The sequence below is a fragment of the Euprymna scolopes genome, chromosome 19 (genome assembly GCF_053919585.1).
Source record: "Euprymna scolopes isolate OS-2025 chromosome 19, ASM5391958v1, whole genome shotgun sequence".
NCBI classification, from domain to species: Eukaryota; Metazoa; Mollusca; class Cephalopoda; order Sepiida; family Sepiolidae; genus Euprymna; species Euprymna scolopes.
This window is the reverse complement of record NC_136500.1, coordinates 87575175-87599374: the sequence shown is the minus strand read 5'-3', so window position 1 is coordinate 87599374 and position 24200 is coordinate 87575175. Positions and strand designations below refer to the sequence as shown.

Genomic DNA, 24200 nt, shown 5'->3' with positions numbered 1-24200 from the left:
CACAGTCTCTTCAAATCTCAAATATATTTGTGTGAGAGCTGAGGAAGAAGTTGAAACAATGTGACCTTCCACCTGTTTCGTCGACTGATTTTCTTGACTTGTTTTCTTTTGTAGTATGACCAGGAAGGTTATTTTGAAACGCTGGAAAATGCTGAGAAATGTAAGCGCTCCAACAATATTATGCGATGCCAAAGTCTTTTAGATCGTTTTGTGTGGGTCAGTTACAAAGCCCAACTTGAAGAAACGGACGATGCAGCGATCTTCACCGTTGAAAACACCTCTTTGACATTGTAAGTAGATTCATGTCAGCATGCATGGTGACCCGAATAAAATGCCACCCATGAATCCGTTAACAAAATTCACACTTCTTTCTACAATCGAACCATTATTTCATACAAAGAAACTTGGGTTTATGTCTGACTTGTCTACCAAGTTTCAGTTATGAAATTTCAACAGTCTTTGCTTTATCACCATTCAGTGATATGTGGTGACATTTTGGTGATCGTCTCATCAGTAGAGGTATACTCCTGTTTTACACTCATCGAACTTTAACACCCAGCTATTTAACTCTGGGATTGTCTAAAAAAATAATGTTTATAAAACGATCCCTAAAATGTTTAAGTTCTTGATGAGTCGTTCCCCTTACGTAATTCAATTTACCAAATTTCCACTACTAACGATGACTACGATATTGTCCCATTGACTACTGTACACTCTTTAACCCTTATCCTCGAGTGGCATCTGGGTCTTGATAAGTGGTGATTCCTATGTAAAAAAAAAAAAACTGTATAGGGCATTCATGACCAAAATCATGTCAATGTGAAAATAATTATTAACTATTTTGCATGTCATATTCAGGTGTACTTATTATTGAACGCCGATAGAATAAAGACTGTTGGACATTCTTGACTGAAACTTGGTGGACATGTTAGGTGTTAATGGAAGTTTATTTGTACCAAATATGGTTGGATTGCAGAAAGGATAGTGAATTACAAATAAACTTCGATCTATGCCTGATCTGTCCAATAAGTTTCAGTTATGAATTGTGCAGTAGTCTTTTTTTTAATCGTTGCTCAATGATTGGGGGGGCACTTTGGTGATTGTTGCATCAGTAAAAGGTGTGATCCTAAATAGTTATCACATTTATTGGATTCATCAGATTTTATCTGTGGGATTATCTGAAAAAAAAAAGTCTATGAAAACAATTGTCAAACTATTTTTGAACTGAAAAGCATTACCAGAACTGAAATCAGAATCATTTGTCTACAGTGGAATGTGTTAGGTATTGATAATTTTGCACGTCATATCCAGATCTGCTTGTCATTGAATGACGATTTTAGAACAAACAAAAAAAACTGTTGGAAATTGTTGACTGAAATTGGTGGAAAAATCAGCCATAGATTGATTGTAAAAAGGATTGTGAATTTGAAATATTTGAATTTTCAAATTGGAGGTTGTACCCATAATATGACCCCCCCCCTCTTCAAATCCTTTTTCTAAAAAAAAAAACCTGAAATTTGTGAAATATTTATTAATTGATGTCTAATACCTATTGTTGATTTCTACATGATATTTGCTTTACCCCTTTTTCCATTTTATTTTATCTATACATTCGAACGGATTTTATTCACTAGATATCACTCTCGCTTATAGAAGATATAGAATTGCAAAGTAAAACATACATCCAGTTTATGGGTTTGTGTGTGTGTGTGTTTGTGTGTGTGCGCGTGCGCATTTCTAAATGTGCTTATTGCAGACAGGCTATTAGAAAGTCATAACTGTTGGACTTTATGATTAAAACTTGGTCAGTTAGAAATAGACAAAACTTTATTTGTATTAGTGATAGGACGATGCCAATATTTTTCCTGATTCTGACACAATTACCTGCTTTAAATTCCTGTTTCCGATACAGTTACCGATTCCGAATCTTTTAAAATCTCTAAATATTTTACCGTAGAGGTGTTGTTTTTAATTACTTTTCAGATTACCGTAAAATAAATAAAATAAACATGTAATGTATGCATATATTTTTGCAAACGTAAAAATACACTCATGGGGTGATATATATGTATTTTTATTTTACGGGTAATTTAAATTCAATAAATACTTATCACTTTTTTTTTTTCTATTAGTATCAGCAATGGAAAATTGAGTTTTAAACAAAAAATAAAAAATAAGCAATTAAAAGACGACTTGTTATTGGCATCGGAAAATTGGCACAAATTTTTCTGATTCTTATACCAATCTCCACAAATTTCCATTTATATATATATATATATATAGATAGATAGATAGATAAGAGCAAGTAGTTAATAAAACGTGTTAAAAACACTTTAAAAAAAGAGTTGAAAACATATTTAATTTGAAAAGGAAACACTAATATAAGTGGATAGTCCTTAATCTGCAGAGTTTCGAAGAAATACTTTCCTTCTCATTAGAGGGTAGGAAATGCGGGATCGGATTTTGCTTGCAAAAGTATTTGATGAAACTACAATAAGTCAAAGATCATACTTGATAACAAAAAGTGAAGCAGAGGGAATAGGGTGAAGAAAAAAGTGATTTCACGTGAATGGATAGTCGGGTGAAGGGTAAAGTATCCCATGATGGTAAAATCTAAAAATGCAAATCCAAGAAAATTAAATTTCCATCCGCACAAGTAAAATCCAAGGGAATCGCATAATTGGAAGATGGTCCAAAATAATCCAAAAGGCCGAGATCTGTGGAATAATTCACAAAAAAGTACAAAGACAAGGGGAAAGAATTCCAATAATATTATTAAAAGAAAGATAAGATGTGTGTAAAAAAATGGAAGTAATTTAAAACTCGGCTGCTGAGGCAAGGCGTAATTCAGAAAAAAAAATGTATATATATATATGCATATATATCGATGCCTCCGTTCAGTCTCAAGAGACAACAGATACTCCTGTAAGGGCAGCTGCACATGTAATTGTGAGGCAAGGGTTGCACAATCTCCGACCACACCTCTCCTGAATCGGCACTGTTTGGGTCCTGTGGCAAGGAGAGACCAAGACTTACTGGAAACAATGCCAAAAATAAATGGAGAGCACATATAGCACTTGGAATTCCCAATTGAAACTGACCAGGCTAAACGTTGCTTAACTTCAGTGATGTGACGAAAACCAGTGTGTGAACATGATTATGTCATATATATATATATATATAAGTTTAATGATTAAAGTTAAATTCTGTAGATTAAAATATATACAAATATATTTAAGTTAATATAATATCCTTTTTCTATGACTCTTAAGCACCATCTAAATAACTTTTAACTAACATTTTCAATATATGTGCTGAAAAGCAAAATATTCGTTTATTCATAGCTGAACATTTTGCTAATTGCATTTCATTTCCTCTGATGATATGAGCCATTATTGAAAATCCATGGATTAAGGAAATAAATATAATTTTTCTCCATATATTCCTTGTTTCAAACAATAAATTCTTAACTTATATTTGTATATATTTTAATCTACAGAATTTAACTTTAATCATTAAACTTATAGTGCGTATGTGTATATATGTTAAAGATGCAGTTAGAATTCTCTAAAGGTCAAATTAGTTTTAGTAGGAGTAAAGGATGGGTAAAATTATGATACTTAAAAAAAAAATTAAATTAAATAGTGAACAAGTATTTTAATTTAAAAGTTATTTAGATGAAAATAAATATAATTTTTCTCCATATATTCCTTGTTTCAAACAATAAATTCTCAACTTAAATATATTTGTATATATTTTAATCTACAGAATTTAACTTTAATCATTAAACTTATATATTGCTCTATTTTTATATATCGAGCTTTACCTTTTTGGCTAGGATTGTCCTGAAAGTATTACCTCAATGTAATATCTGACAGGATAATTCACTTGATTTTTAATCTGTGACCTATCATTATCTATCTATCTCTTATATATAAGAGCAAATAGTTAATAAAACATGTTAAAAAACACTTTGAAAAAGAGTTAAAACATATTTAATTTGAAAAGGAAACACTAAATAAGTGGATAGTCCTTAATCCGCAGAGTTTCGAAGAAATACTTTTCTTCTCATCAGAGGGTAGGAATTAGCAAAATGCGGGATCGGATTTTGCATGCAAAAGTATCTGATGAAACTGCAAGTAAGTCAAAGATCATACTTGATAACAAAAAGTGAAGCAGAGGGAATATGGCGAAGAAAAAGGTGATGTCACGTGAATGGATAGTCTGGTGAAGGGTAAAGTATCCAATGACGGTAAAATCCAAAAATGTAAATCTAAGAAAGTTAGTTAAATTTCCATTCACACAAGTAAAATCCAAGGAAATCGCGTCATTGGAAGATGGTCCAAAATAATCCAAAAGGCCGAAATCCGTGGAATAATTCACAAATAGGTACAAGGAAAAATAGGAAAGAATTCCAATAATATTATTAAAAGAAAAATAAGATATGCGCTAAACTCGGCTGCCGAGACAAAGTGTAATTAAGAAAAATGAGTGAAGAAGAAGAGAGAGAAAAAAAAAGAAAAATATATATATATATATATATATATATATACACACACACACACACTAGACCAATGATTCCCAATCTGTGGATCGCGACATATATATATAGGCAAATAAAATATTACATAGACGCTACACTGATACTACTGTTTCGGACAAATTAGTTTGCAAGAAACCAAAAATCACTCATCAGGCAACATAATAAAGTTTATTTTCCACCGAAGGCATCTGATTCAAAAATGGAAGAAGAGAAATATTTTTTCCACCTTTTATTTTGAGTCTAAAATATCACTTAATGTCACCCCTCCCACTTAAATTTTAGCGTTTTAATATTTTATTTTTATGAAGAAAAAAATATATTTCACTTCTTCGATTTTTGAACCAGATGCCTTCGGTGTCAAATAAACTTTATTACGTCGGCTGACGAGTGACTTTTAGTTTCTTGCAATCCAATTTGTCCAAAATATCAGCATGTTCAGTGTAGCGACTATGTAATATGTCTACATAAATAAAAATATTATATTTTGCTCTTTTTTATTGAGCACTCTTAATAACCTCGTTTTGATTCATGAGTTTTATTTCCTGTATCCCTTTTACTTGGAATATATATATATAGTCATCCACATACAATACTGTTTCGTTGTTTCACAACTCATCAGTGCGACTAGACAAGCAACTACCTCAAGCCAGGATCGAAACCCGATTGCCCAAACGACAGTCGGAGCTTCTAAACATTGCGTTAATATGGCTGCTGGTATGCAGGCAGTGAATAAACAATGTTTTGACATTGTCCAAAGTACCTAAGCTCAATTGTTTACATAAAGAGCATCGTTTCATATGCTAATGGTAATTTGTATATCACTTCCCAATATGCTCAACCTAAGATAGGGAGCATTATAGTCATCCACATATATTACACACACTAGACCAGTGTTTCCAATCAGTGGATTGTGACCCCAAATGGGGTCAGGACACCAATGTCATGAGGTCGTCAATTGATTTTGGGGCGAATGTCAATATGAGATTGTTGTGGTTGCAAGGTTGAACAATAATTAGTAAGGAAATACAATGAAGACGCAAACAACAAGATAACGCAATAATAAGTGTATTAAAGAAAAGGTATATTTACAATATGTACAAATGACGGTGTCGAGTCAGAGAGTCTTGATGGGAGGACATGTACGCTCTTCGGCGTCACTTCTGGTGGCATTTGAGTAAGACACACCAAGGCCAACCTAGGCTTGCCATTTATAGTGTTATGTTATTTGCATATGCAAATAAGTGGTTGCCACCACAACACCCCCCTCCCAAGATTTGAAGTCACACAGATTTCAATATCTTTTTCTTTTTGGGTTTACCATTAATGGTTCATTCACTTTTCTTTTCCTACCTGATCTTCGGGGTTCAGGTGCATTTTGAGGCGGTTCCAAATTAAAAGATTCGTATATGATATCTATGGTGTCCTCCTCTTCGACTGTTGTCGTATCATCATCATCTTGGATATGACGTTTTTTTATCTGATTTAGGTGCCTTTTATGTATATTCTGTGGACCTTTAATCATGTATGTACAATCACCAATGCGTTTATCCACTACTCCACATTCCCAGTAAGATGTGTTATTTCTGTAGCACTTAAAATATACTCGATCTCCCGAGTTATATTTCTTACTTCTCGTGTGTGTAGTGTTTCGGATAATTGCCTGCCTTGGCAATAGTTTGTCAAACGCTGATTTTACCTTTCTGGCAAACATTAGATCAGCTGGTGATATGTTTGATGGTGTACTAGGATGTGGTGTAATCCTATATACTTGCAAGAATTGTTGCAAAGCTTTTTCTGTTGGTATTCCAATGGATTTCTTTAACGCTCGTTTTAGCGTGTCCACGAACCTTTCCGCGAGGCCGTTCGACCTTGGATGATACGGCGGAGTCGTGATGTGCTTCACTCGGAACGTGTCGCAAAATTCCTTAAACTCTGCGGATGTGAACTGCGTTCCGTTGTCAGTGACCAGTGTGTCTGGTACACCGAATCTTGCAAACAACTCGTGTAGGAACCCTATTGAGTTGTTCGTTGTTGGATTCCTGCAACGCATTACCTCCGGCCATTTTGTGAAACTATCCACTACAAGTAAATAATAGTTTTCACCTACTGGACCAGCGAAGTCCATGTGGATTCTCGACCATGGTTGGTGTACTATAGTTGGGGATTTTGCCGCTAACTGGCATCCTTTACATTTATCAATTGTTGTCGCTATGTCAGTGTCCATGTTACGCCAGTACATGTAGCTTCTCATTAACGACTTCATTCGATTTATCCCCGGATGTCCTGTGTGGAAATCTCTTAACATCCTATTCTGCAATGTTTTGGGTATTACCACTCTCTCGCTGTACAGTAACACATCGTCACATATGGAGAAAACTTCCTGCACCTTTGTGTCCGTTATAATTTTCTCTTTTATGTCCTTTATATATTCGTCTTTCTCGGCTTCCCTTTTAATGTTCGACAAAGTTACGGGTAGTTCCTTAATGATGTTTGCTACCATATTTTTTACTTCAACATTTGTCCGAATTGCTGCAATGACTGATTCTTCCAGATTGTGTTTCTGTGGTATCAGTCTTGACAGTCCATCCGCATGGCAAATCTTTTTTGATGCTAGATGTTGTAGCTGGAAATCGTAATTAAGTAGTATTGTACCCCAGCACAGCAATCTATTTGCGGTGTATACCGGCAATCCTTTTTTTGATCCATAGATCGTGACTAACGGTTTATGGTCGGTTTCAAGTATGAATTGTCTACCATATAAGTATCGGTGAAATTTAGTCATGGCAAAGATTATGCTCAACGCTTCTTTTTCGATTTGTGAATATGCCCTTTCGGCTGGTATCAGCATTCTCGAAGCGTGCGCTATTGGTTTTCTAGACCCATCCGGCATAATATGTTGAATGCATGCTCCTAAGCCGTAGGAGCTAGCGTCACTAGCGACGACTATTTTTAAGTTTGTGTCAAAGTGCGTTAAGAATAATTCGGATGTTAGTGCGCTCTTTATTTTGTCAAAAGCGGTTTGACATTCTTGCGTCCAGTTCCACGGTGTATCCTTTTTAAGCAGATTATTTAAGGGGGCTCGCAAGTTATGCATTCCTTCAATAAAAGATTGGTAATAATTTGCGAGTCCTAAGAAACTCTGCAAGGTTGTTACATTATCGGGTGCTGGCATATTTTTTATTGCCGCAGATCTGTCTGGGTCTGGACGTCGTCCATGTTTGTTTATTATGTGTCCAAGATACTTAATCTCGCTCATACAAAAGTCACATTTACTTTCTTTTACTTTAAAGCCGAATTCTTGTATTCGAGTAAATACTTGTTTCAAATGTTCCTTATGTTCTTCTAGGGATTTTCTCCTGACAACAATGTCGTCCAGGTATGCACATGCGCACTCAATACCACTTAGCATGGTGTCCATCGCTTGCTGAAAGATGACAGGCGCTACTTTGATGCCAAAAGGCAATCGGTTGTATTTGTATTATCCCTTATGCGTATTGATGCATAGTATTTTTGAGCAATTCTCCTCGACCGGTATTTGCAAATACGCGTTGCTCAAGTCTATCTTGGAGAAGATATTACCCCCATTCAACTTCGTGAATATTTCCTCTGGGCTTGGTAGGGGGTAATGGTGATCTTTTAATAGGGAGTTGACCCCGGTCGAAAAGTCTGCGCACACTCTAACTTCGTCATTCTTTTTCTTTACGTATACGGTGGGGGCTGCCCACTCGCTGTGTTCTATTTTTGATAGAATTCCCATCTGTTCCAATCTATTTAATTCTTTATCAATCTTTTCCAACCCAGCGAACGGAACATTTCGCTTTTTTCTAAAAATTGGGCTAGCATTTTCTTTAAGTTCAAACGAGGCCTTGAATTTATTGCAGTGACCTAAGTTAGTCGTGAATGCCTCAGGAAATAATTCTTTTAAATCGTCTTTTATATTTACTGCTGTTGGAGAAGAACATTCTAATTTTTTACAGAATGTATTGATTGGCTTATCCCATAGTCCGAATTTCTCAATTAAATCTATTCCAAACAGATTTTCACTATTTTTTAGTACGAATATTTTTAATTTCTTCAAAATCCCTTTCAATTTTATCGGGAGGACAACTTCTTCAAATTTTATACCACCACCAGTTACCGTCCGGGCTGCTTTACTAGTTTTCATCATGGCCGGTTTTCCCAACTTTTTCCACGTATTCAGGTTTATTATAGAAACGCCGGAGTCGAGTTGTAACTTTATTGATGTCTTAAATATTTCCACTTTTACGTATTTTCGCCGATCTTTGTCTAATTTTGTATTTGATTTTGTTTGCTGTACTCTCTTTCTGGTGTAATCTTTATATCTGCAGCAATCGCTTTTGTGTCCCACCTTCTTACAAATGTAGCATTTTTTCTTCTTATAAGGACAATCTGATTCCCAATGCTTTTCTGCACATCGCTTACAGTTATATCTAGGAAGAGGCTTGTTATATTCTGTACTATATTTATGGTTATTATCTTTGGAATATCCCGTTCCATTGCTTTTCTTTGTAAAGTTCTTGGTTGGTGCGTATGGTTTTCTAACTTTTCTTACATATGCCACTCCGGATTCTTCTATATTTTTTTAATCCTTTTTTAGTGTAATGGCCCTTTCACAGTCCTCTGCTAGTTTCTGGAGGGTTAAATCTTGCTCAGATTCCAGCTTAGACAACACTCGTCTGCGTATTTCTGCATTTTTCGTGGAAACTAACCCTTGAGCGAAGATTAGACATTTAAAATCTTCTACCGTTAGTTCTGCAAGCTTAAAATTATCGCAGTTTTTATTGACAACTGATGCGTATGTCAAATAATCTTGGTTGTCCATCTTTCTTAGATTCATGCACAGCCATCTTTTATGAAAAAGAGATATATTTGGATTAAATAATTCTTTTAGTAATTTTACAGCTTCCATGAACTCTAATTCCGCAGTTTTTTTAGGTAATATGTAATCTACGAATTTGCTGTGTTCTGATGTACCCAATTTTCTGAGTAAGAGGCTCACTTTCTGACTATTTGGCCAATTTTTACAGTCCAGTTGAAAAACATCCTCGTATCTTGTGTAGTATGCTTCAAAATTCTTCTCTTCCTCAGGCACATAATGAAATGTGTCCATGCTATTAAAAATAGTTGTATGGGAGAAATTAACACTATCGACATTTTCTCGATTACTCTTTAGTAGTTCCAGTGTTTTAGCAAAACGTTCCTCTTGTCTTTCTTCATATTCCAATTGTAGTTTCTTATGCCTTTCTTCCTGTTCCAATTGCAGTTTTTTCTGCTTTAATTGCGCCATTTTCTGCTTTTCTTCTTGTTCCTGCTGCCATTTCAATAATCTGTCCTCTCTCTTTTCCTTGCGGTCAGCCTGTGCCTGTATTTGTGTTTGCAAAAACTCGTTTTGTGTAGCTTGTCTGCGTTCATCCCGCTCAGCCTGTGCTTGTAAAAATTGCATGAACATTTTTGATAAGTCTTCCATGTTTTTTTTTTTTTTTTGTTTTTTTTAGTGTGTAGTTAAAAAAAATATTGTACCATGTACCATATACACCGGTTTGGGTTACAACAAAAAAGCAAATTGCTGTAAGCTCCTGTTTTCAATAATAATATCGCTGCTTGCAATAATATATTCTTTTTGCGAATCACGCTGCAAAAAAAAATAAAACAGGTTTATCTGGAATCACGAAATGGAATTGACTTTCCGTTTTTAGGCACTTATGTATAAGTAACTCTTTCCACAAAATAAAAGTTTGGGTTTTTTTTTGTTTTTGTTTTTTTAATCGAGTCACAATTGAATAAATGTATGCAGTACATTTAGTTCTTTGAGTTTTTTTTCTCTAGTATTTTAGTAATTAAAATACCTCTTAAATTGAGATTACCTTTTTTTTCCGTGACGTTTTACTGTATTATCCGTTATTCAGTGACAACTTCAAGAAAAAAAAAATCCTTTCCTTGAATTTTAGTTTTAGCTGTGGTATTTCCTTTTAGTACCGACGTCAACCAAAACATTAATTAAAAAGTCCTTTAGTTGTTGTTTTGTTTACGGAGAACAGTAATTAGAATCCACTGGTGAACTTTTTTCGTAGGTTACTTCCTTGCTTTTCGTAATACGGGTCTGACCTGTCGTTTTTGCGACAGAACAAAGTTCGCTTTTCGTTTGCAAGTTGGTCCTTTAGTAAGATTTGTCGTGTAGCGACAAAACAAAAATTCACTTTTACATTTGTTTGCAAGTCGGATTCCCAGAAAACGGCGTAAATTGTCGCTTTTGCCACGTTAGAGTTTTTTTTTTTTTTCACTTGAGTTGAAACTTCTCTTTAGCGTAAAATCCGTTTGCTCGTCAACACTTTGCATTCCTTAAAAAAAATGGTCAACCTTTGCGTTGTACTTTTTTTTTTTTTTTTTTAAATAGTTCTTCGTCAAACTGTTATATTTGACGCTTCATATCTCGTCGCCAACTGTTGTGGTTGCAAGGTTGAACAATAATTAGTAAGGAAATACAATGAAGACGCAAACAACAAGATAACGCAATAATAAGTGTATTAAAGAAAAGGTATATTTACAATATGTACAAATGACGGTGTCGAGTCAGAGAGTCTTGATGGGAGGACATGTACGCTCTTCGGCGTCACTTCTGGTGGCATTTGAGTAAGACACACCAAGGCCAACCTAGGCTTGCCATTTATAGTGTTATGTTATTCGCATATGCAAATAAGTGGTTGCCACCACAACAGAGATAAAACATGGTGTTAAACATATTGACAAACTGCAACTATAAGAATTTTGTGCAAAACGTTTCCAAAAATTCTCAGTAATATCAGAAATTACAATTAGGAATTTATCGGCGTTCCCAACCAATGATATTAAACAGAAATCTCCCAACTTTTCATCCTTAAAAACAAGTAACGCAATCAATTAAATGAGGAAGACAACTTGAGGTGTGTCATATTTACAACGGAACCCAGCATATATTTGCTACCTAAAAAAAAAACTGCAATACCATCGGTCTTATTAAGGTCTGCTTATATACATGCTTTACATAAGGGAATGAGTGGAAATTTATGTGTTCGAATAATTTTTAATTGATTTACGATTAATTCATTTTTGTATCAGCTTTGGAATTTTTTATGAATAAATTTGAAATTAATAATGAATTTATGGTATGTATAGTTACTTCACGAATAAATAATCTATAATTCAATGATTGCAATACATGGCAGTTTGTTGTACAAAGAAATCAATGTATATATAAGATATTTTAAGTATTGGGGTCGCTTCCTCATTGCTTGTTCTAAAATCGGGTGCCATATTTAAAATATTGGGAACTACTGCAATAGACGAACTGTTTAGAACTGAGGGTCTAGTCTCTATACATACAGCTCATTGTCTGTGCTTGTGTGTGATGTTTGTGTGTTTCCTAGGTTAAAGAATGAACATACAATCTAAAAGTGTATTCTTTTGCAAAATTTACCGAAGAGGATAATAAAAGTGTTTCTAGGTAGACTACTGAGAAAGTTATGAGGGTATAACTCCCTTATAATTTCAAATATATCATACTTTTATGAATTTTAAATTATATGCATAAAATTTCTTTTTGGGAAGACAGTGGAAGTGGTCCTAAGACTCTAAATGCTCCCCTAATTTAAGGGGACCATAAGGGACGAACCTCCTTTACATCTTTGTATATATCCTATTTTGATGAAATTTATATCAAATATATCAAAATTTTCCGGAAGACAATGGAAGTGTTTCCAAATCTCTAGGTGAGCCACTAAAGGAGCTATGGGGCCATAACTTCCTTAACTTCAAAACTTCAAATATATCCTACTTTTATGAATTTGAGATTATATGCATAAAATTTTCTAGAAAAGACAATGGAAGTGGCCACGAATTTCTAACTGTCCTCCTAATCTAAGAGAGCTATGGGGGACTGAATCTCCTGTAAAACTTTGAATATATCCTACTTTGATGAAATTTATATAGTATATATAAAATTTTCCAGGGCAGACGATGTTTTCCAACATTTCAACTTCTTCTGACTATATGAGGGGATGAAATGGGACGCGGGAAGAGGGGGTAGTAAAAAAAAAGAAAGTAATATCATGCTATGTGCATAATGAAAAAGTACATAGCAGTGATCCTCATTTAATCCCGAGCAACGCTGTGTTTTCCTGCTAATATATTTATACTTTCATAAATGTGTATAAACATTCGATTCGATTCGAATGTCTGCATATGAATGTGTGTGTGGGGGGGAGTACTTATTCATAAGTACTCCCCCCCACACACATTCATATGCAGACATTCACATAACCTTGAACGGCTTTTGCTAAGATCAAATAATAATTAATTCAAAACGTTCTTCGTTGGTGGACTGGTCTGAATTAAACAAAGCATTGTGAACTCAATAAAAGTGGCCTGTCCCTTGAATAGAAATTCGTAAATAAAAATGAGCATTTTTAAACACATGTTGAAGGATGGTCTCATCTGTTTAAAATGTAAAAAGTTAGTTATGATAAAAAAAAAAGTTACCCATGTAGAATATGGATCACGTTATCGTCGGCATATTACGAGCAAGTTATGCAAACCACCGGAAGGCTCCGTGTTTTGTTCTTTCTTTTTCTTTTTTCTTTTTTTACCATAAACGATTTCCTATATTTAAAATGCTAGGTAACATATACAACTTAAGGGAAGAGCATATAATTATAATCGAAAACAGTCATTTTATGGTAGTTTCAATGAAAAACATGTTGTTACGAAGAAAATACAAAAATGAATGTTAGATTATGCCAGGGCAACATCAAGTGGCCTTGCTGATAGTTGATTTAGAACATTGACTATTATTATTAAAAAGTAAAATGTTAGATAATGAACATTGTTATTGTTCTGAGATTGTTATGTAGAAAAAGGTATACAGAAAAAATGTTATTGAAACAAAGGAATGTTTTGTCAAATATTTAGGTTAACTTAAAAACAATAACACGGAAAGAATATGGTGGACATAAGCAGAGTGATTTTTCAAACCTAGGGATAAAAACAATAAATTTGACCAGAAAACGTGACTGAGGGTCACGTGCAAGGTCTTTGTGTGGTCGAGTGACGTAAGCATAAAGGAATAGTTACATATATACAAGAGGGTTAGGAGATAGACAGAGTGAGACAATCAGTCAGAGTCGAGACAGGGACAGAGACGGTCCTCAGAAAGAATGCTCCAGGTCGAGGGGAGTCAGAAATAGCTATAGTCAGAATCAGAGTTGCAATTTTCCAAAAGGGAGAAAAAACACTATGGAATAAAATGTTGTTGAAAATAAAACCCAAGGCTCTCTCATTATCTTGGAAAGAGTTTCCATTGCAGCTTTCCGTCAAATGAGACCAAGAATGGTGGTTTTATATATGTATATATAATATATATATATATATATATATATATATATATATATATATATATATATAATGTTCCCGATTTGGCCAGATGTTGAAACCCACAAATAAGTGTTATTCGTTTTTTGTATTGTATATGTATTTATGTAGCTTATTGTCACAGCATAAACTGTAATTAAATGTACATACACACACAAGGAAATCTAGATTGAACGATCACAACGCTAGACGGTCATAGACGAACACAAGTATATACACACGTCATATAAATGACTGTGACACGTATATACAAATGTATATACACTTTGTATACACACATTTCATTAGAACATTTTATACCGCTAAACGATACATGAATTTAGACACAAATATATAAATAATATACATTCGTTTATATATACTCCTGACAATACAATACAACATTAATGGAAAATACTGAAAGACTTTATGAAAATTAAAAGGGGAAAAAATTCAAATGAATTTTAAAAAAAAACAGCAAAAACAAAAAAAAAAACACTCATCATATAGTAAATTTCATGAATAAATATTGTTTTGGTAGGAAAAAAATTTGTTTAAGATCAATTTTCACAAATTAATTGAAATGGTGTCGACTTTAATCAGTTATAACGAATTTATTGAATTTTCTGTAATATTTTTATCAATATTTGTCTGCTGTGATTTTATTGGTTAAGCTTTTTTGGCACATTCTCGCGGTTTACGTAAACTGGCCAGAATATGCCAATGATAATGCGGTCCTTGTTTTGCACAAGTACTAAGAAAATGCTTAACGAGAGGCAAACAAATTATTTATTTTATCTGGCTACACTCACAAGTATAATGTTTGTAATACACAACTATCTATCTCTACTATTATATAAAAGGAACTTTGTGTGTGTGAGAAAGAGAGTTCCCTATGGACTCAGAAACAGTTTGGCCAATTTTTTTTTAAATTTCACACGAAGGTAGTTGATGTGTCTGGGAGTGTTCTTGTGTAGATTTGGTATCAAAATGCGACTGATAAATATCGAAAATCAATAATGTAAAAAATCCGATTAAAAAAGGAAGTTCGATTTTGACCAGCGTTAACACTTTTATACAACCTAACATCACAAGTGCATTTGAGAAGTTTCATCACTTACACAAGCGGAAAGATTCAGCCTATAAAATCAACTGTAGATTCTTTTATAAGACAGAGGCGCGTTCGAAATTAGTGTTTCTTTTTAGAGCACAATCGAACCATGATACTTGACTTTTGTATGTTTAACTTTAATTTTCAAGTCATTAAAAAAAGTAAAAATAATTTCATAAAATCAACAGTTGGTTCTTTGATAAGACAGAGGCACGTTCGAGATGAATGTTTTTGTTTAGAGAACCATTGAACCATAATACTTGACTTTTGTATTTTAAATTTTAAGAGAAGCCATTATTTACAGATAATTTTATAAAATCAACAGTAGATTCTCTACAGTGCAATGTAGACTACAATGTATTGTGAACTAAGTCACTGCGGAGAGACATGTGAAGCTTCCTCCCGTACACTGCGGGGTGGGGGAGGCCTAACTAAAGCTAGTAATCAATCAATTTTATTTAAAAAAAATAGACGATTTCACCAATTTCGATGACAATGAAAGTATCGGAGGGTGGAACGTTTGCTGATCCTTATTCAATCCTGAACAACGTCGGGTCTCCCTGCTGGTTATATATATATGATGATGATTGCAACGTCTTGTCAGACGAGTGTCACTCCCTTCCACACTTAAAGTCCATGAGCCCAAAAATTACTTCTTTTTTTTTTTTTTTTAGTCCTACTGGTGAATTCACACGCTCAAGCAGGCATGACACTGAAGACGGTCATTGAGATCAATTATTACATGTGTCCAGCATTTCAAGCCTTCACGCGTCACAACTTTTTCATCGCAACATGACCATTTTTATAGACAAATGCCTGAGGGAGTATCTATACACGGATGATGTTATAGAGTCTTAGCTTTGTACGACAGCTAAGTCTCTCGGTTCAAAATGTTGAGATCCAGCAACAAGCAAGAGCAAGATAGCCAGCAACAAGTTAAACTGCAGACCAGCTTAATGCGGGTACTGGTTTCTCACTTTATGGTTTTTTAAATCAGAGATTTGCTTCTTCTAGAAAGGTTGCCTTCACCACGGCTTACGGGAGCCCTCTCCACCCCAACACACACAGACATACACACAAATACACATGGTGCTAGTTGGCCGTTGACCCTGAAAAAGGGTCCATTCGTCCTTCGGAAGGTCTTGTTTTTAATCCTTCAGGGAGACTAGCCACCCTCCTCACCAAACAAGTCTGGTGGGGGAACTAGTTTAGTCGCCCGTACCCGCCCATGAGGCAGGTAGTACTGGGTTACATGGTACCAGTAGCATATGACATGACCTGACATATATATATATATATGGAGAGAGAGAGAGAGAAGTTTTCGCGTTTCATCCTCGTGAGTATTCGTCAAGCTATTGCATGGAATCATCAATGTGGCTTTGTGTTTTGATATATTCCCATCGTACTGGGTTTGTTAGTCAGCACGTATCAAGCATTCTCAAAGTAAATACTGAAAACAGATACATAGAATTTTATGTAGATATATAAAACAATAATAATAAGAATATATATATATATATATATATATATATATATATATAATCATTCCAAAACTACTGTTTGAATAAATGGTTAAGTGTCAATTTTACTCATTTAGAACTGCTTTAAAGCTTCACCACTCACTCATTTTGCGACCAAATTTCAAACAATTTTTACAGTTCATAGGTCACCTTCTCAGCTATATTTTGAAATAAAAAATTTCAATTTTAGTTTATTAAAACAAAAGTTATGATAAAGTTACTGGTGTTCAAAAGGCCTCAGAATTAGCAAGGAAAGTGAGAGACGGTTTCTTCTGATTGGCTGTTGGTTACCAAGGCAACTTTTCCGTCGTCCGCACCTTCATAAATCATAGCGAGAATGTCGTTCGCATACCATCTTATTTGGGTTATATAGATAGAGTTAACAAAAGTCTTGCTCTTTTCCGTGCTTGGGCTGGTAATATTTTGCTTACAAGGTCGCCCGTTAATTCTGTTTCCCTCTTTTCTTTTTTCTTTTCTTTTTTTTTTGTCTATTCTTTCTGTTTTCAATTACGTCTTTTATTTAATTTTTTTATTTAGTCAATTTAAGAAGTTGGTAATAAGTTATTTATGGATTGTTGACAATGCGTACGATATTGAACACAAAAAAAGATAATATTATTTCAAAGCAAAGCTTGGAAAAATCATAGATTACATAGAAAATACGAGTATGAAAATTAATATGGTTAAGATTAAGCTCAGAAAAGTAAAAGGAGTAGTTGTTAAAACTGGAAAAGAAAAGGACAAGATTCTAGTAAAAAATATAATAAATTTATAATTAAAAATATTGCAGCATGAAGAATTTATAAATAATATCAATTGATTCTTTTAAATTCTTAATGCTGCAATATTTTAAGTCATAAATTTATTATATATTAATTAGAATATCTTGTCTTTATCTTTTCTCGTTTTAACAACTAGTCCTTTTACGTTTCTTAGCTTAATCTTAACCATATTACTTTTCATGCTCGCATTTTTCTACGTGATATATATATATATATAAATTACAATTAAATTTACCAAAATGATCCAAGATGGTAAAATTAAAGTATATTATAAATATTAAAGAATTAACATTTATAAAGTAATTTTGCTAATTCCTACCCTCTGATGAGAAGGAAAGTATTTCTTCGAAACTCCGCGGATTAAGGACTATCCACTTATCTAGTGTTTCCTTTTCAAATTAAATATGTTTTTAACTCATTTCAAAGTGTTTTTTAACATATTTTATTAACTGTTTGCTCGTATGTGTGTGTGTGTGTATATATATATATATATATATATATATATATATATATATATATATATATATAGTGTCTGTAGGTATTTAATAATTATTATCGTAAATAATTATGTGAACCCCTTTAAGAAACTCGTTTCTTATCATTGAACACTTTCAGTTGAAATAAAGTTAGTCAATTTAGCTCTTATGCGCAGATCATCATATAATGATTAGATCACTCTAACAGAGGTTAAAAACATTTAAAAATAAATATTTAAATTTCAACAGTATTTCTCGTGTTAAAAGTTAACAAGTGGCAGAATGGATTTGGTCCTTGCTAATGGAGTCAGAGATGGCTTTGTTGCCGAGTTCGAATCTATCGACCGATGTTAATCGTGAAACCCTGAACTTATGATTCCAGAAAGGATGAAACACTAGTGTTTGTAGATATTTAATAATTATTATAGTAAATAATTATATATATAAATCAAAAACATATTAAAATAATCTAATTTGTAACGTCATTTTTCATTCTTTTTCCAAGACAAAGGAGTTTATTGATATTTTTTTTTTTTTTTTTTTTTGTATGTGTCCAGAATTGCGAAAGCTAAACATGATGAAAAGCAAGATAATTACGTGGGAAGTCTTCGAAAGCACAACAAAATTGTCGCCCTCAATCCAAATGACCCCTTTTGGATCGCAGACCGAGCAGAAGTCTTCCTTCGTCTTGGGGATTTGAAATCAGCCATTTACGATTACAGGAGGGCTTTCCATTTTTTCAAATCATGTTTCGTATTCAAATTTCGTCTTGCGAAACTCTATTGCTTCCATGGACAAGTCTCGCTTGACATGAAAATGTACCGAGATGCACTGGATTCCTTCATAAAAGCCGCAACCCTGGTACCCGACCAGATTGTCTACAAAGCCAAATGGTAAGTGGGCCGGACGGCTGTTGATTTAGTTCGATCAGATATTACTGCAATTATATAACTTGTGATAAACCATATTTTTTTACATTATTTGTGTGCTTAAACTGGGTTTCTTACAGCTTTAATAATTGAATATTATTGTCAGTATATAAACATCTAGCTTTCATCATCATCATCATCATCCTAATAATAATAGTAATAGTGATAATCATCAGCATCATCATCGGTTAAACATTCATTTTATATGCTGGCAAATCTTCTGTTCTGTACATATCTTCCTATACTGTTTAGATTTAATTTTCCTCTTGTAACAAAGTCCTTCCTTTGTGTTACATGTCAACACTCAGGACCCACACGCTGTATGCAGACAGTCGCAAGGAAACAAAGACAAGGAAAGAATTACACTCACTTTTTTATTTCACTGAAATAACAGACATTTATTTACAGGTACTTTCCAGAATAACGGCTTGTCTCATGTTCAAAAGTCTTCTCGAAATCCAGTATGCTTAACAACATTCTGCCGTATCGAACACGTGGTACTCTGTCTTTGTCCTGCCATGTTTAGGACACTGTCTTTTCCCGTCACTTTCAATGCACGTGTCACATATTTATCTCTGTTAGTCTTTAATTTCGAGGGTCCACGGTTTTCTTTTTTTCCTCCTTCCTTGCCATGACGTCACCTCACACATGGCTTGGTGTTTGTTGACTGCTGCCATATGCGTGTCCATGTTCTGTTAGACTCTAAGGTCATCAGATCTAAGCCTGCCTTTAAAATTCACATTACATATCCAGTGTATCATTCTCATCTCTTTTCTTTCCATGCAACGCATGTCCTCAACCCTCACTGGTCAGGTTTCACTTCCATGCATCATCATATTGTGTACACATGCTAGATAGCCAGCCATTCCAGACGAGTTGAATAGGCTTCCTCTGCAGGAGGAAGTATCAAGGAAAGATTAAATTCACAAAAAGTCCCCAGTCACGTGTATATTCCAGTCAGGGGAGATGAACGACATTAGGTTTTTGCAAGACTTGCATTGAGGTGTCGACCTCCTCCTACATGTAGTGCCTGGTCCGTCCCAAATGGTCACCCATTTGGTACTGACCAGGCTTAATGTTGCTTAACATCAGTGATCTAAGGAGAACCAATGTGTCGATATGATTATACTCTATATGCATGCCTGACAAACACCTCCTTTCATCAACTGTATTCATTATTTGCAGAACTAAATTAGATTTAAATTTAGATTAAAATCGCTTTAATAATTAAGTATTACTGCGATGATGATGATCATCATCATCATCAGTTTAAAGTCCGTTTTATACATGCTAAAAATAGCCATAAATCTGTATATAAAATAATCGGAAAAGGGAAAATTTCAAGCAAAATTCAAAAAAGGCCAAAAGCTTTAAAAAGGTGAAATTCGCGAAATTTGGCCTAAAAAATCGAGTGGTTCTAAAATGGGTGATCGATTTATTAGAACACTGCATTAGAAACTGAGCACCTCGTACAAATATTTAAATAGATTTTTTTTCATTTTTTTTTTTTTTTTTTTTTTGATAATTTTGTAGATTAGTATCCATTCGATAATACTCCACTCAAAAAATCGGAAAAAAAAAAAAGATGAATATAGGGGGAGTCGTTCGTACACGTAAACCATATACAAGTCAAGGTATACATATTAGAACTCTGTAAATCAAGATTACAAAAAATATATATTTAACAAGGAAACACAGTGAACATGTAGAAAATTCCTTGTTCCAGAGAATTTCCGAAATGCTTTCTTCTCTTCAGAAGAAAAATATTAGGAAAATATTACTTGTAATTAAATTATGATTTTGCTGTTTAGTGCACAAATTGAAACGGCAACATATGAAACGAACCATATTTGCATAAAACATAATAAAACAAAGTTCCTGAGAATGCAAAAATACATAGGTGAAAAGATATACAGATGGAGTCCAGATAAATCCAGAAATCATGATGAAGCGATTAAGAATTTGTGGAAAACACTTCAAGTTGTAAATTCGGGTATGTTAAAAATCAAATTGTAAATCCGGGTAGTTGGAAAAGTAAATCCAAGCTGTAATATGGTTTTTCATGAGGTGATATAGAAGGTTTTTCTTGGGAAAAAAGTTTTTCAATCAAAAATTATACATAGCCAAATGCACGACCGAAAGAATTACTCAATTAGTAAACTTAACTTTTTGAATTCATGGCTGGGTTCGAATCTACCAACCAGCAGGAATTGTCATCCTACACAGATGATTATGTAAACATGAAACACTAGTGTCTGTAAGTATAAAAACAATAATTAATTATAATTATCAAGCCCCTTCAAGGGTATTTAAGGATGGACACTGTCTGGGAAATATAAATTAAGAGACAGTCAACTAGCGTTTATTCTTGCGGCAATTGTTTGGTGGCCTGGAGGTAGAAGTTTAGCAAATGGAATGTGGCTTTGTGGCTGGGTTTGAATCAATCTTCCGACCGACAGGAATTGTTATCCTACACTGATGATTGCGTAAACATAAAACACTAGTGCCTCTAGGTATAAAAGAATAATTATTATTTAATAATTATATATATATATATATATATATATATATATATATATATAATTATTTTTATACTAACAAATACTATTGTTTCATGCTTTTGCAATCATCAGTGCAGGAATTGATAATTACTGCTGGTCGAGTGATTCAACCCCAGTTACAAAGTCCACTTTGATTCCATTTTCTATGACGTTATGTAGGTACATTAAAGTGTTTTTACTTGAAATGCGATTTTCAGTTATGACTTATAGTAAAGAAGCTCCATTGTTGTTTTTTCTTTGACAGTTGCAGTTGCTTCATTAGTTTGGGATGTTTTGACAAAGCCTGGTTGGTGTTGAACAAACTTTTAAGCCATCATCCAAACAACATGGACTTGATGCTGATGAGAGCTCGTCTTTATCATATCACAGGTGAAGTAAGTAAAAAAAAAAAACATGCAACGATCATGTAAATGCAATGTAGCCCGGATATAAGAGACTTCTTCTCCAGTCCCTTAAGCTTTCTTACATCCGGGTCACACTGTACATTAACACAGGCTCTAATTTGGGACCAGAGAAAATCGCTCTTATATCCGGTTTTCTTAGAATTGGGTATCATATATCAGGGTTACACTGTATTAAACCAGTTGTCCTTTCCCAGAGTTGTCTAGTTGTTTATTTATCTGTATTTGTTTTGCTTTTCTTTTTTAAAGTTATGTCAATTTTTTTTTCAAAGTATTTTTTATTCCAATCAAAATAAAAAGTAATTCCATATGGACGACTACAGAGTTACCTCCCTTTGAAAATAATTTTGTAGTTGGATACAGATTTTATGTTACTTCGGTCATCGATAACTATAAAAGTATGGTCTTTATAAATAGCTGCTGTATGGAATATTATTATTAGATTTGCATAGTGTTTAGGGGTGATGAAAAAACATTATATATCATTTTTTACTAAGAGTCTAATTGTTGTGAATATGGATTATTTCCTTTTTGATGGCCGTACATCTAAACAATATGATATAAATGTGGGAGTGCCTCAGGGGTCTATCCTTGGACCTCTATTATTCCTAATATTCATAAATGACCTCCCTGACAAAATTGTCTGTGAGATGGGTATATATGCTGATGACACCACGCTCTATAACAGACACGACAGGAAAACTACTAACGCCCGAAAGTATCCTGTACCTCTATAAGGCCATCATTCGCCCATGTATGGAGTATTGTTGTCATATTTGGGCTGGTACATCTGCTACTAGTCTTTCACTCCTAGACAAGGTTCAAAAGAGAGTCGCCAACCTGAACTGTCATCTAAGCTTCAGTCTCTGTCCCATCGACGAAATGTAGCATCCTTTTGCCTGTTCTACAAGTACTTTAACGGTGAATGCTCCGACGAACTGCAAGCACTGGTACCCCCTCGACGTAAATACCCTCGACAAACTGGACAAGCAGCAAAATCCCACCCCTTCACAGTTGAGATTCCTAGATGTAAGAGAGCCTTCTACTCCAGTAGTTTCTTCCCCAGAACCACTAGACTCTGGAATTCCCTTCCGGGTTCCTGCTTCCCCAACTGTACTGCCATGCAGAAGTTCAAGTATAACGTGAACCGACATCTTGCTGCACAACTCCCCACCTAGTATCCCTGTAGCTTATGTCCCTGATAGTAGCCCCCTACATCAAAGTGGCGATGTGCCTTGTTTGGGCTGAAAATGTAATGAAAACATTTTTTTTTAAAATCCAAACTATAAAAGCTGTACGTTTCCGCTTGTCAAGTAGATGAGTAGAAAGATTCTTAATTGAATAAAAGATTACTAGACGGAATCTCTCATCCTGTTTTTATTACACTAATTTTGATAATTTTTACAAAGAAAACGAATATTAAATAAAGAAACAAAACATGCACTGAGCATGTAAATATATTAAATCAACTGTCCCTATCCGGCGTTGCCCGGTAGTCTATTTAGTTGTAATCTGTCTTGCTTTTTCTTTTTTTTTTACTCTGCCTATGTTTTGTTTTTTTAATACTAAGAAATTGATTGTTATCAATTAGAAATAGACGTATGTTATGTATTTTTTCAGGAAGGTAACTTTCCTCCCTAGACAAGCCTGCCTGGTTGGAGTGGTGGGTGCTTCTGGTATTGACTCTGAATTTGGTTATGCTGGTTGCGATTGTGTAGTTGTTGGGACAGGTTATGATTCTGGGAGGGGGTTTCAGATGGGTTCTGTTTCACATGGTGATTTTTCCAGGAAAGCTAGTTTGACTCTGTCAATAGAGTGGTGTCCATCCGATTTCCTCAGTCGATGGTAAGATGCTTCTCTAAGCACTTTAAAACTTTGAAAGAACCCTGGTATATGGTTGTTTGTGAACTCTTGGATCTACTTTGTTAGTTGTACGGTCGATTGGCACTTTCATCTTTCAATTCCTTGCAAATTTGGATTATCATTTTTTTTTTTTTTTTTTTTTTTTACATTAGTTTTAAGAAACAACAGAGCCTGCAATAATGGATATTTGTCTCCACTGGGCACAATCACAGGTTTCGTTTAGGTTAATGATAGTTTTACAGAGATCTTTGTACAGGGTGTCTACCCATCTCATCACCGACATTTCTTTCGGGCAGTTCACTGTGGCTTCAAATTTAAAAATGCATAACACCACTTTGTTAACAGGGTTGAATAAAAACTGACTAAAATGAATCATCATCATCATCATCATCACCGTCATCATCATTGTTGTCATTGTCGGTATAAAAAAAACAACCACAATGAATTTGTTAGGTGCAATCTAAAAAAAATAAGAGTTATTTCCCTTTAGACCAAAGACGAGAGAGTTATCATCCTTAGAAGAAGTAGATGATATGCCATGACAGTTTTAGGAAGTAAACTAAATGTGTCTTGCACCACAAACTTTAATCATGATGCATCCAGCGGTTTCTA

At 34.2% G+C, this 24200-nt stretch overlaps 1 protein-coding gene across 2 annotated transcripts in view; it reads left to right on the top strand.

The window, feature by feature from the left end:
• The window catches only part of LOC145239823 (tetratricopeptide repeat protein 16-like), a 112403-nt gene that overhangs the window by 13501 nt on the left and 74702 nt on the right, over positions 1-24200 (top strand). For both annotated transcript variants that reach the window (XM_080103354.1, XM_080103355.1), the window contains exons 3-5: positions 115-290; positions 18392-18727; positions 21569-21698. In XM_080103354.1, the coding sequence (XP_079959480.1) occupies positions 115-290; positions 18392-18727; positions 21569-21698 (642 nt within the window). The remainder of the gene's footprint in view (positions 1-114; positions 291-18391; positions 18728-21568; positions 21699-24200) is intronic.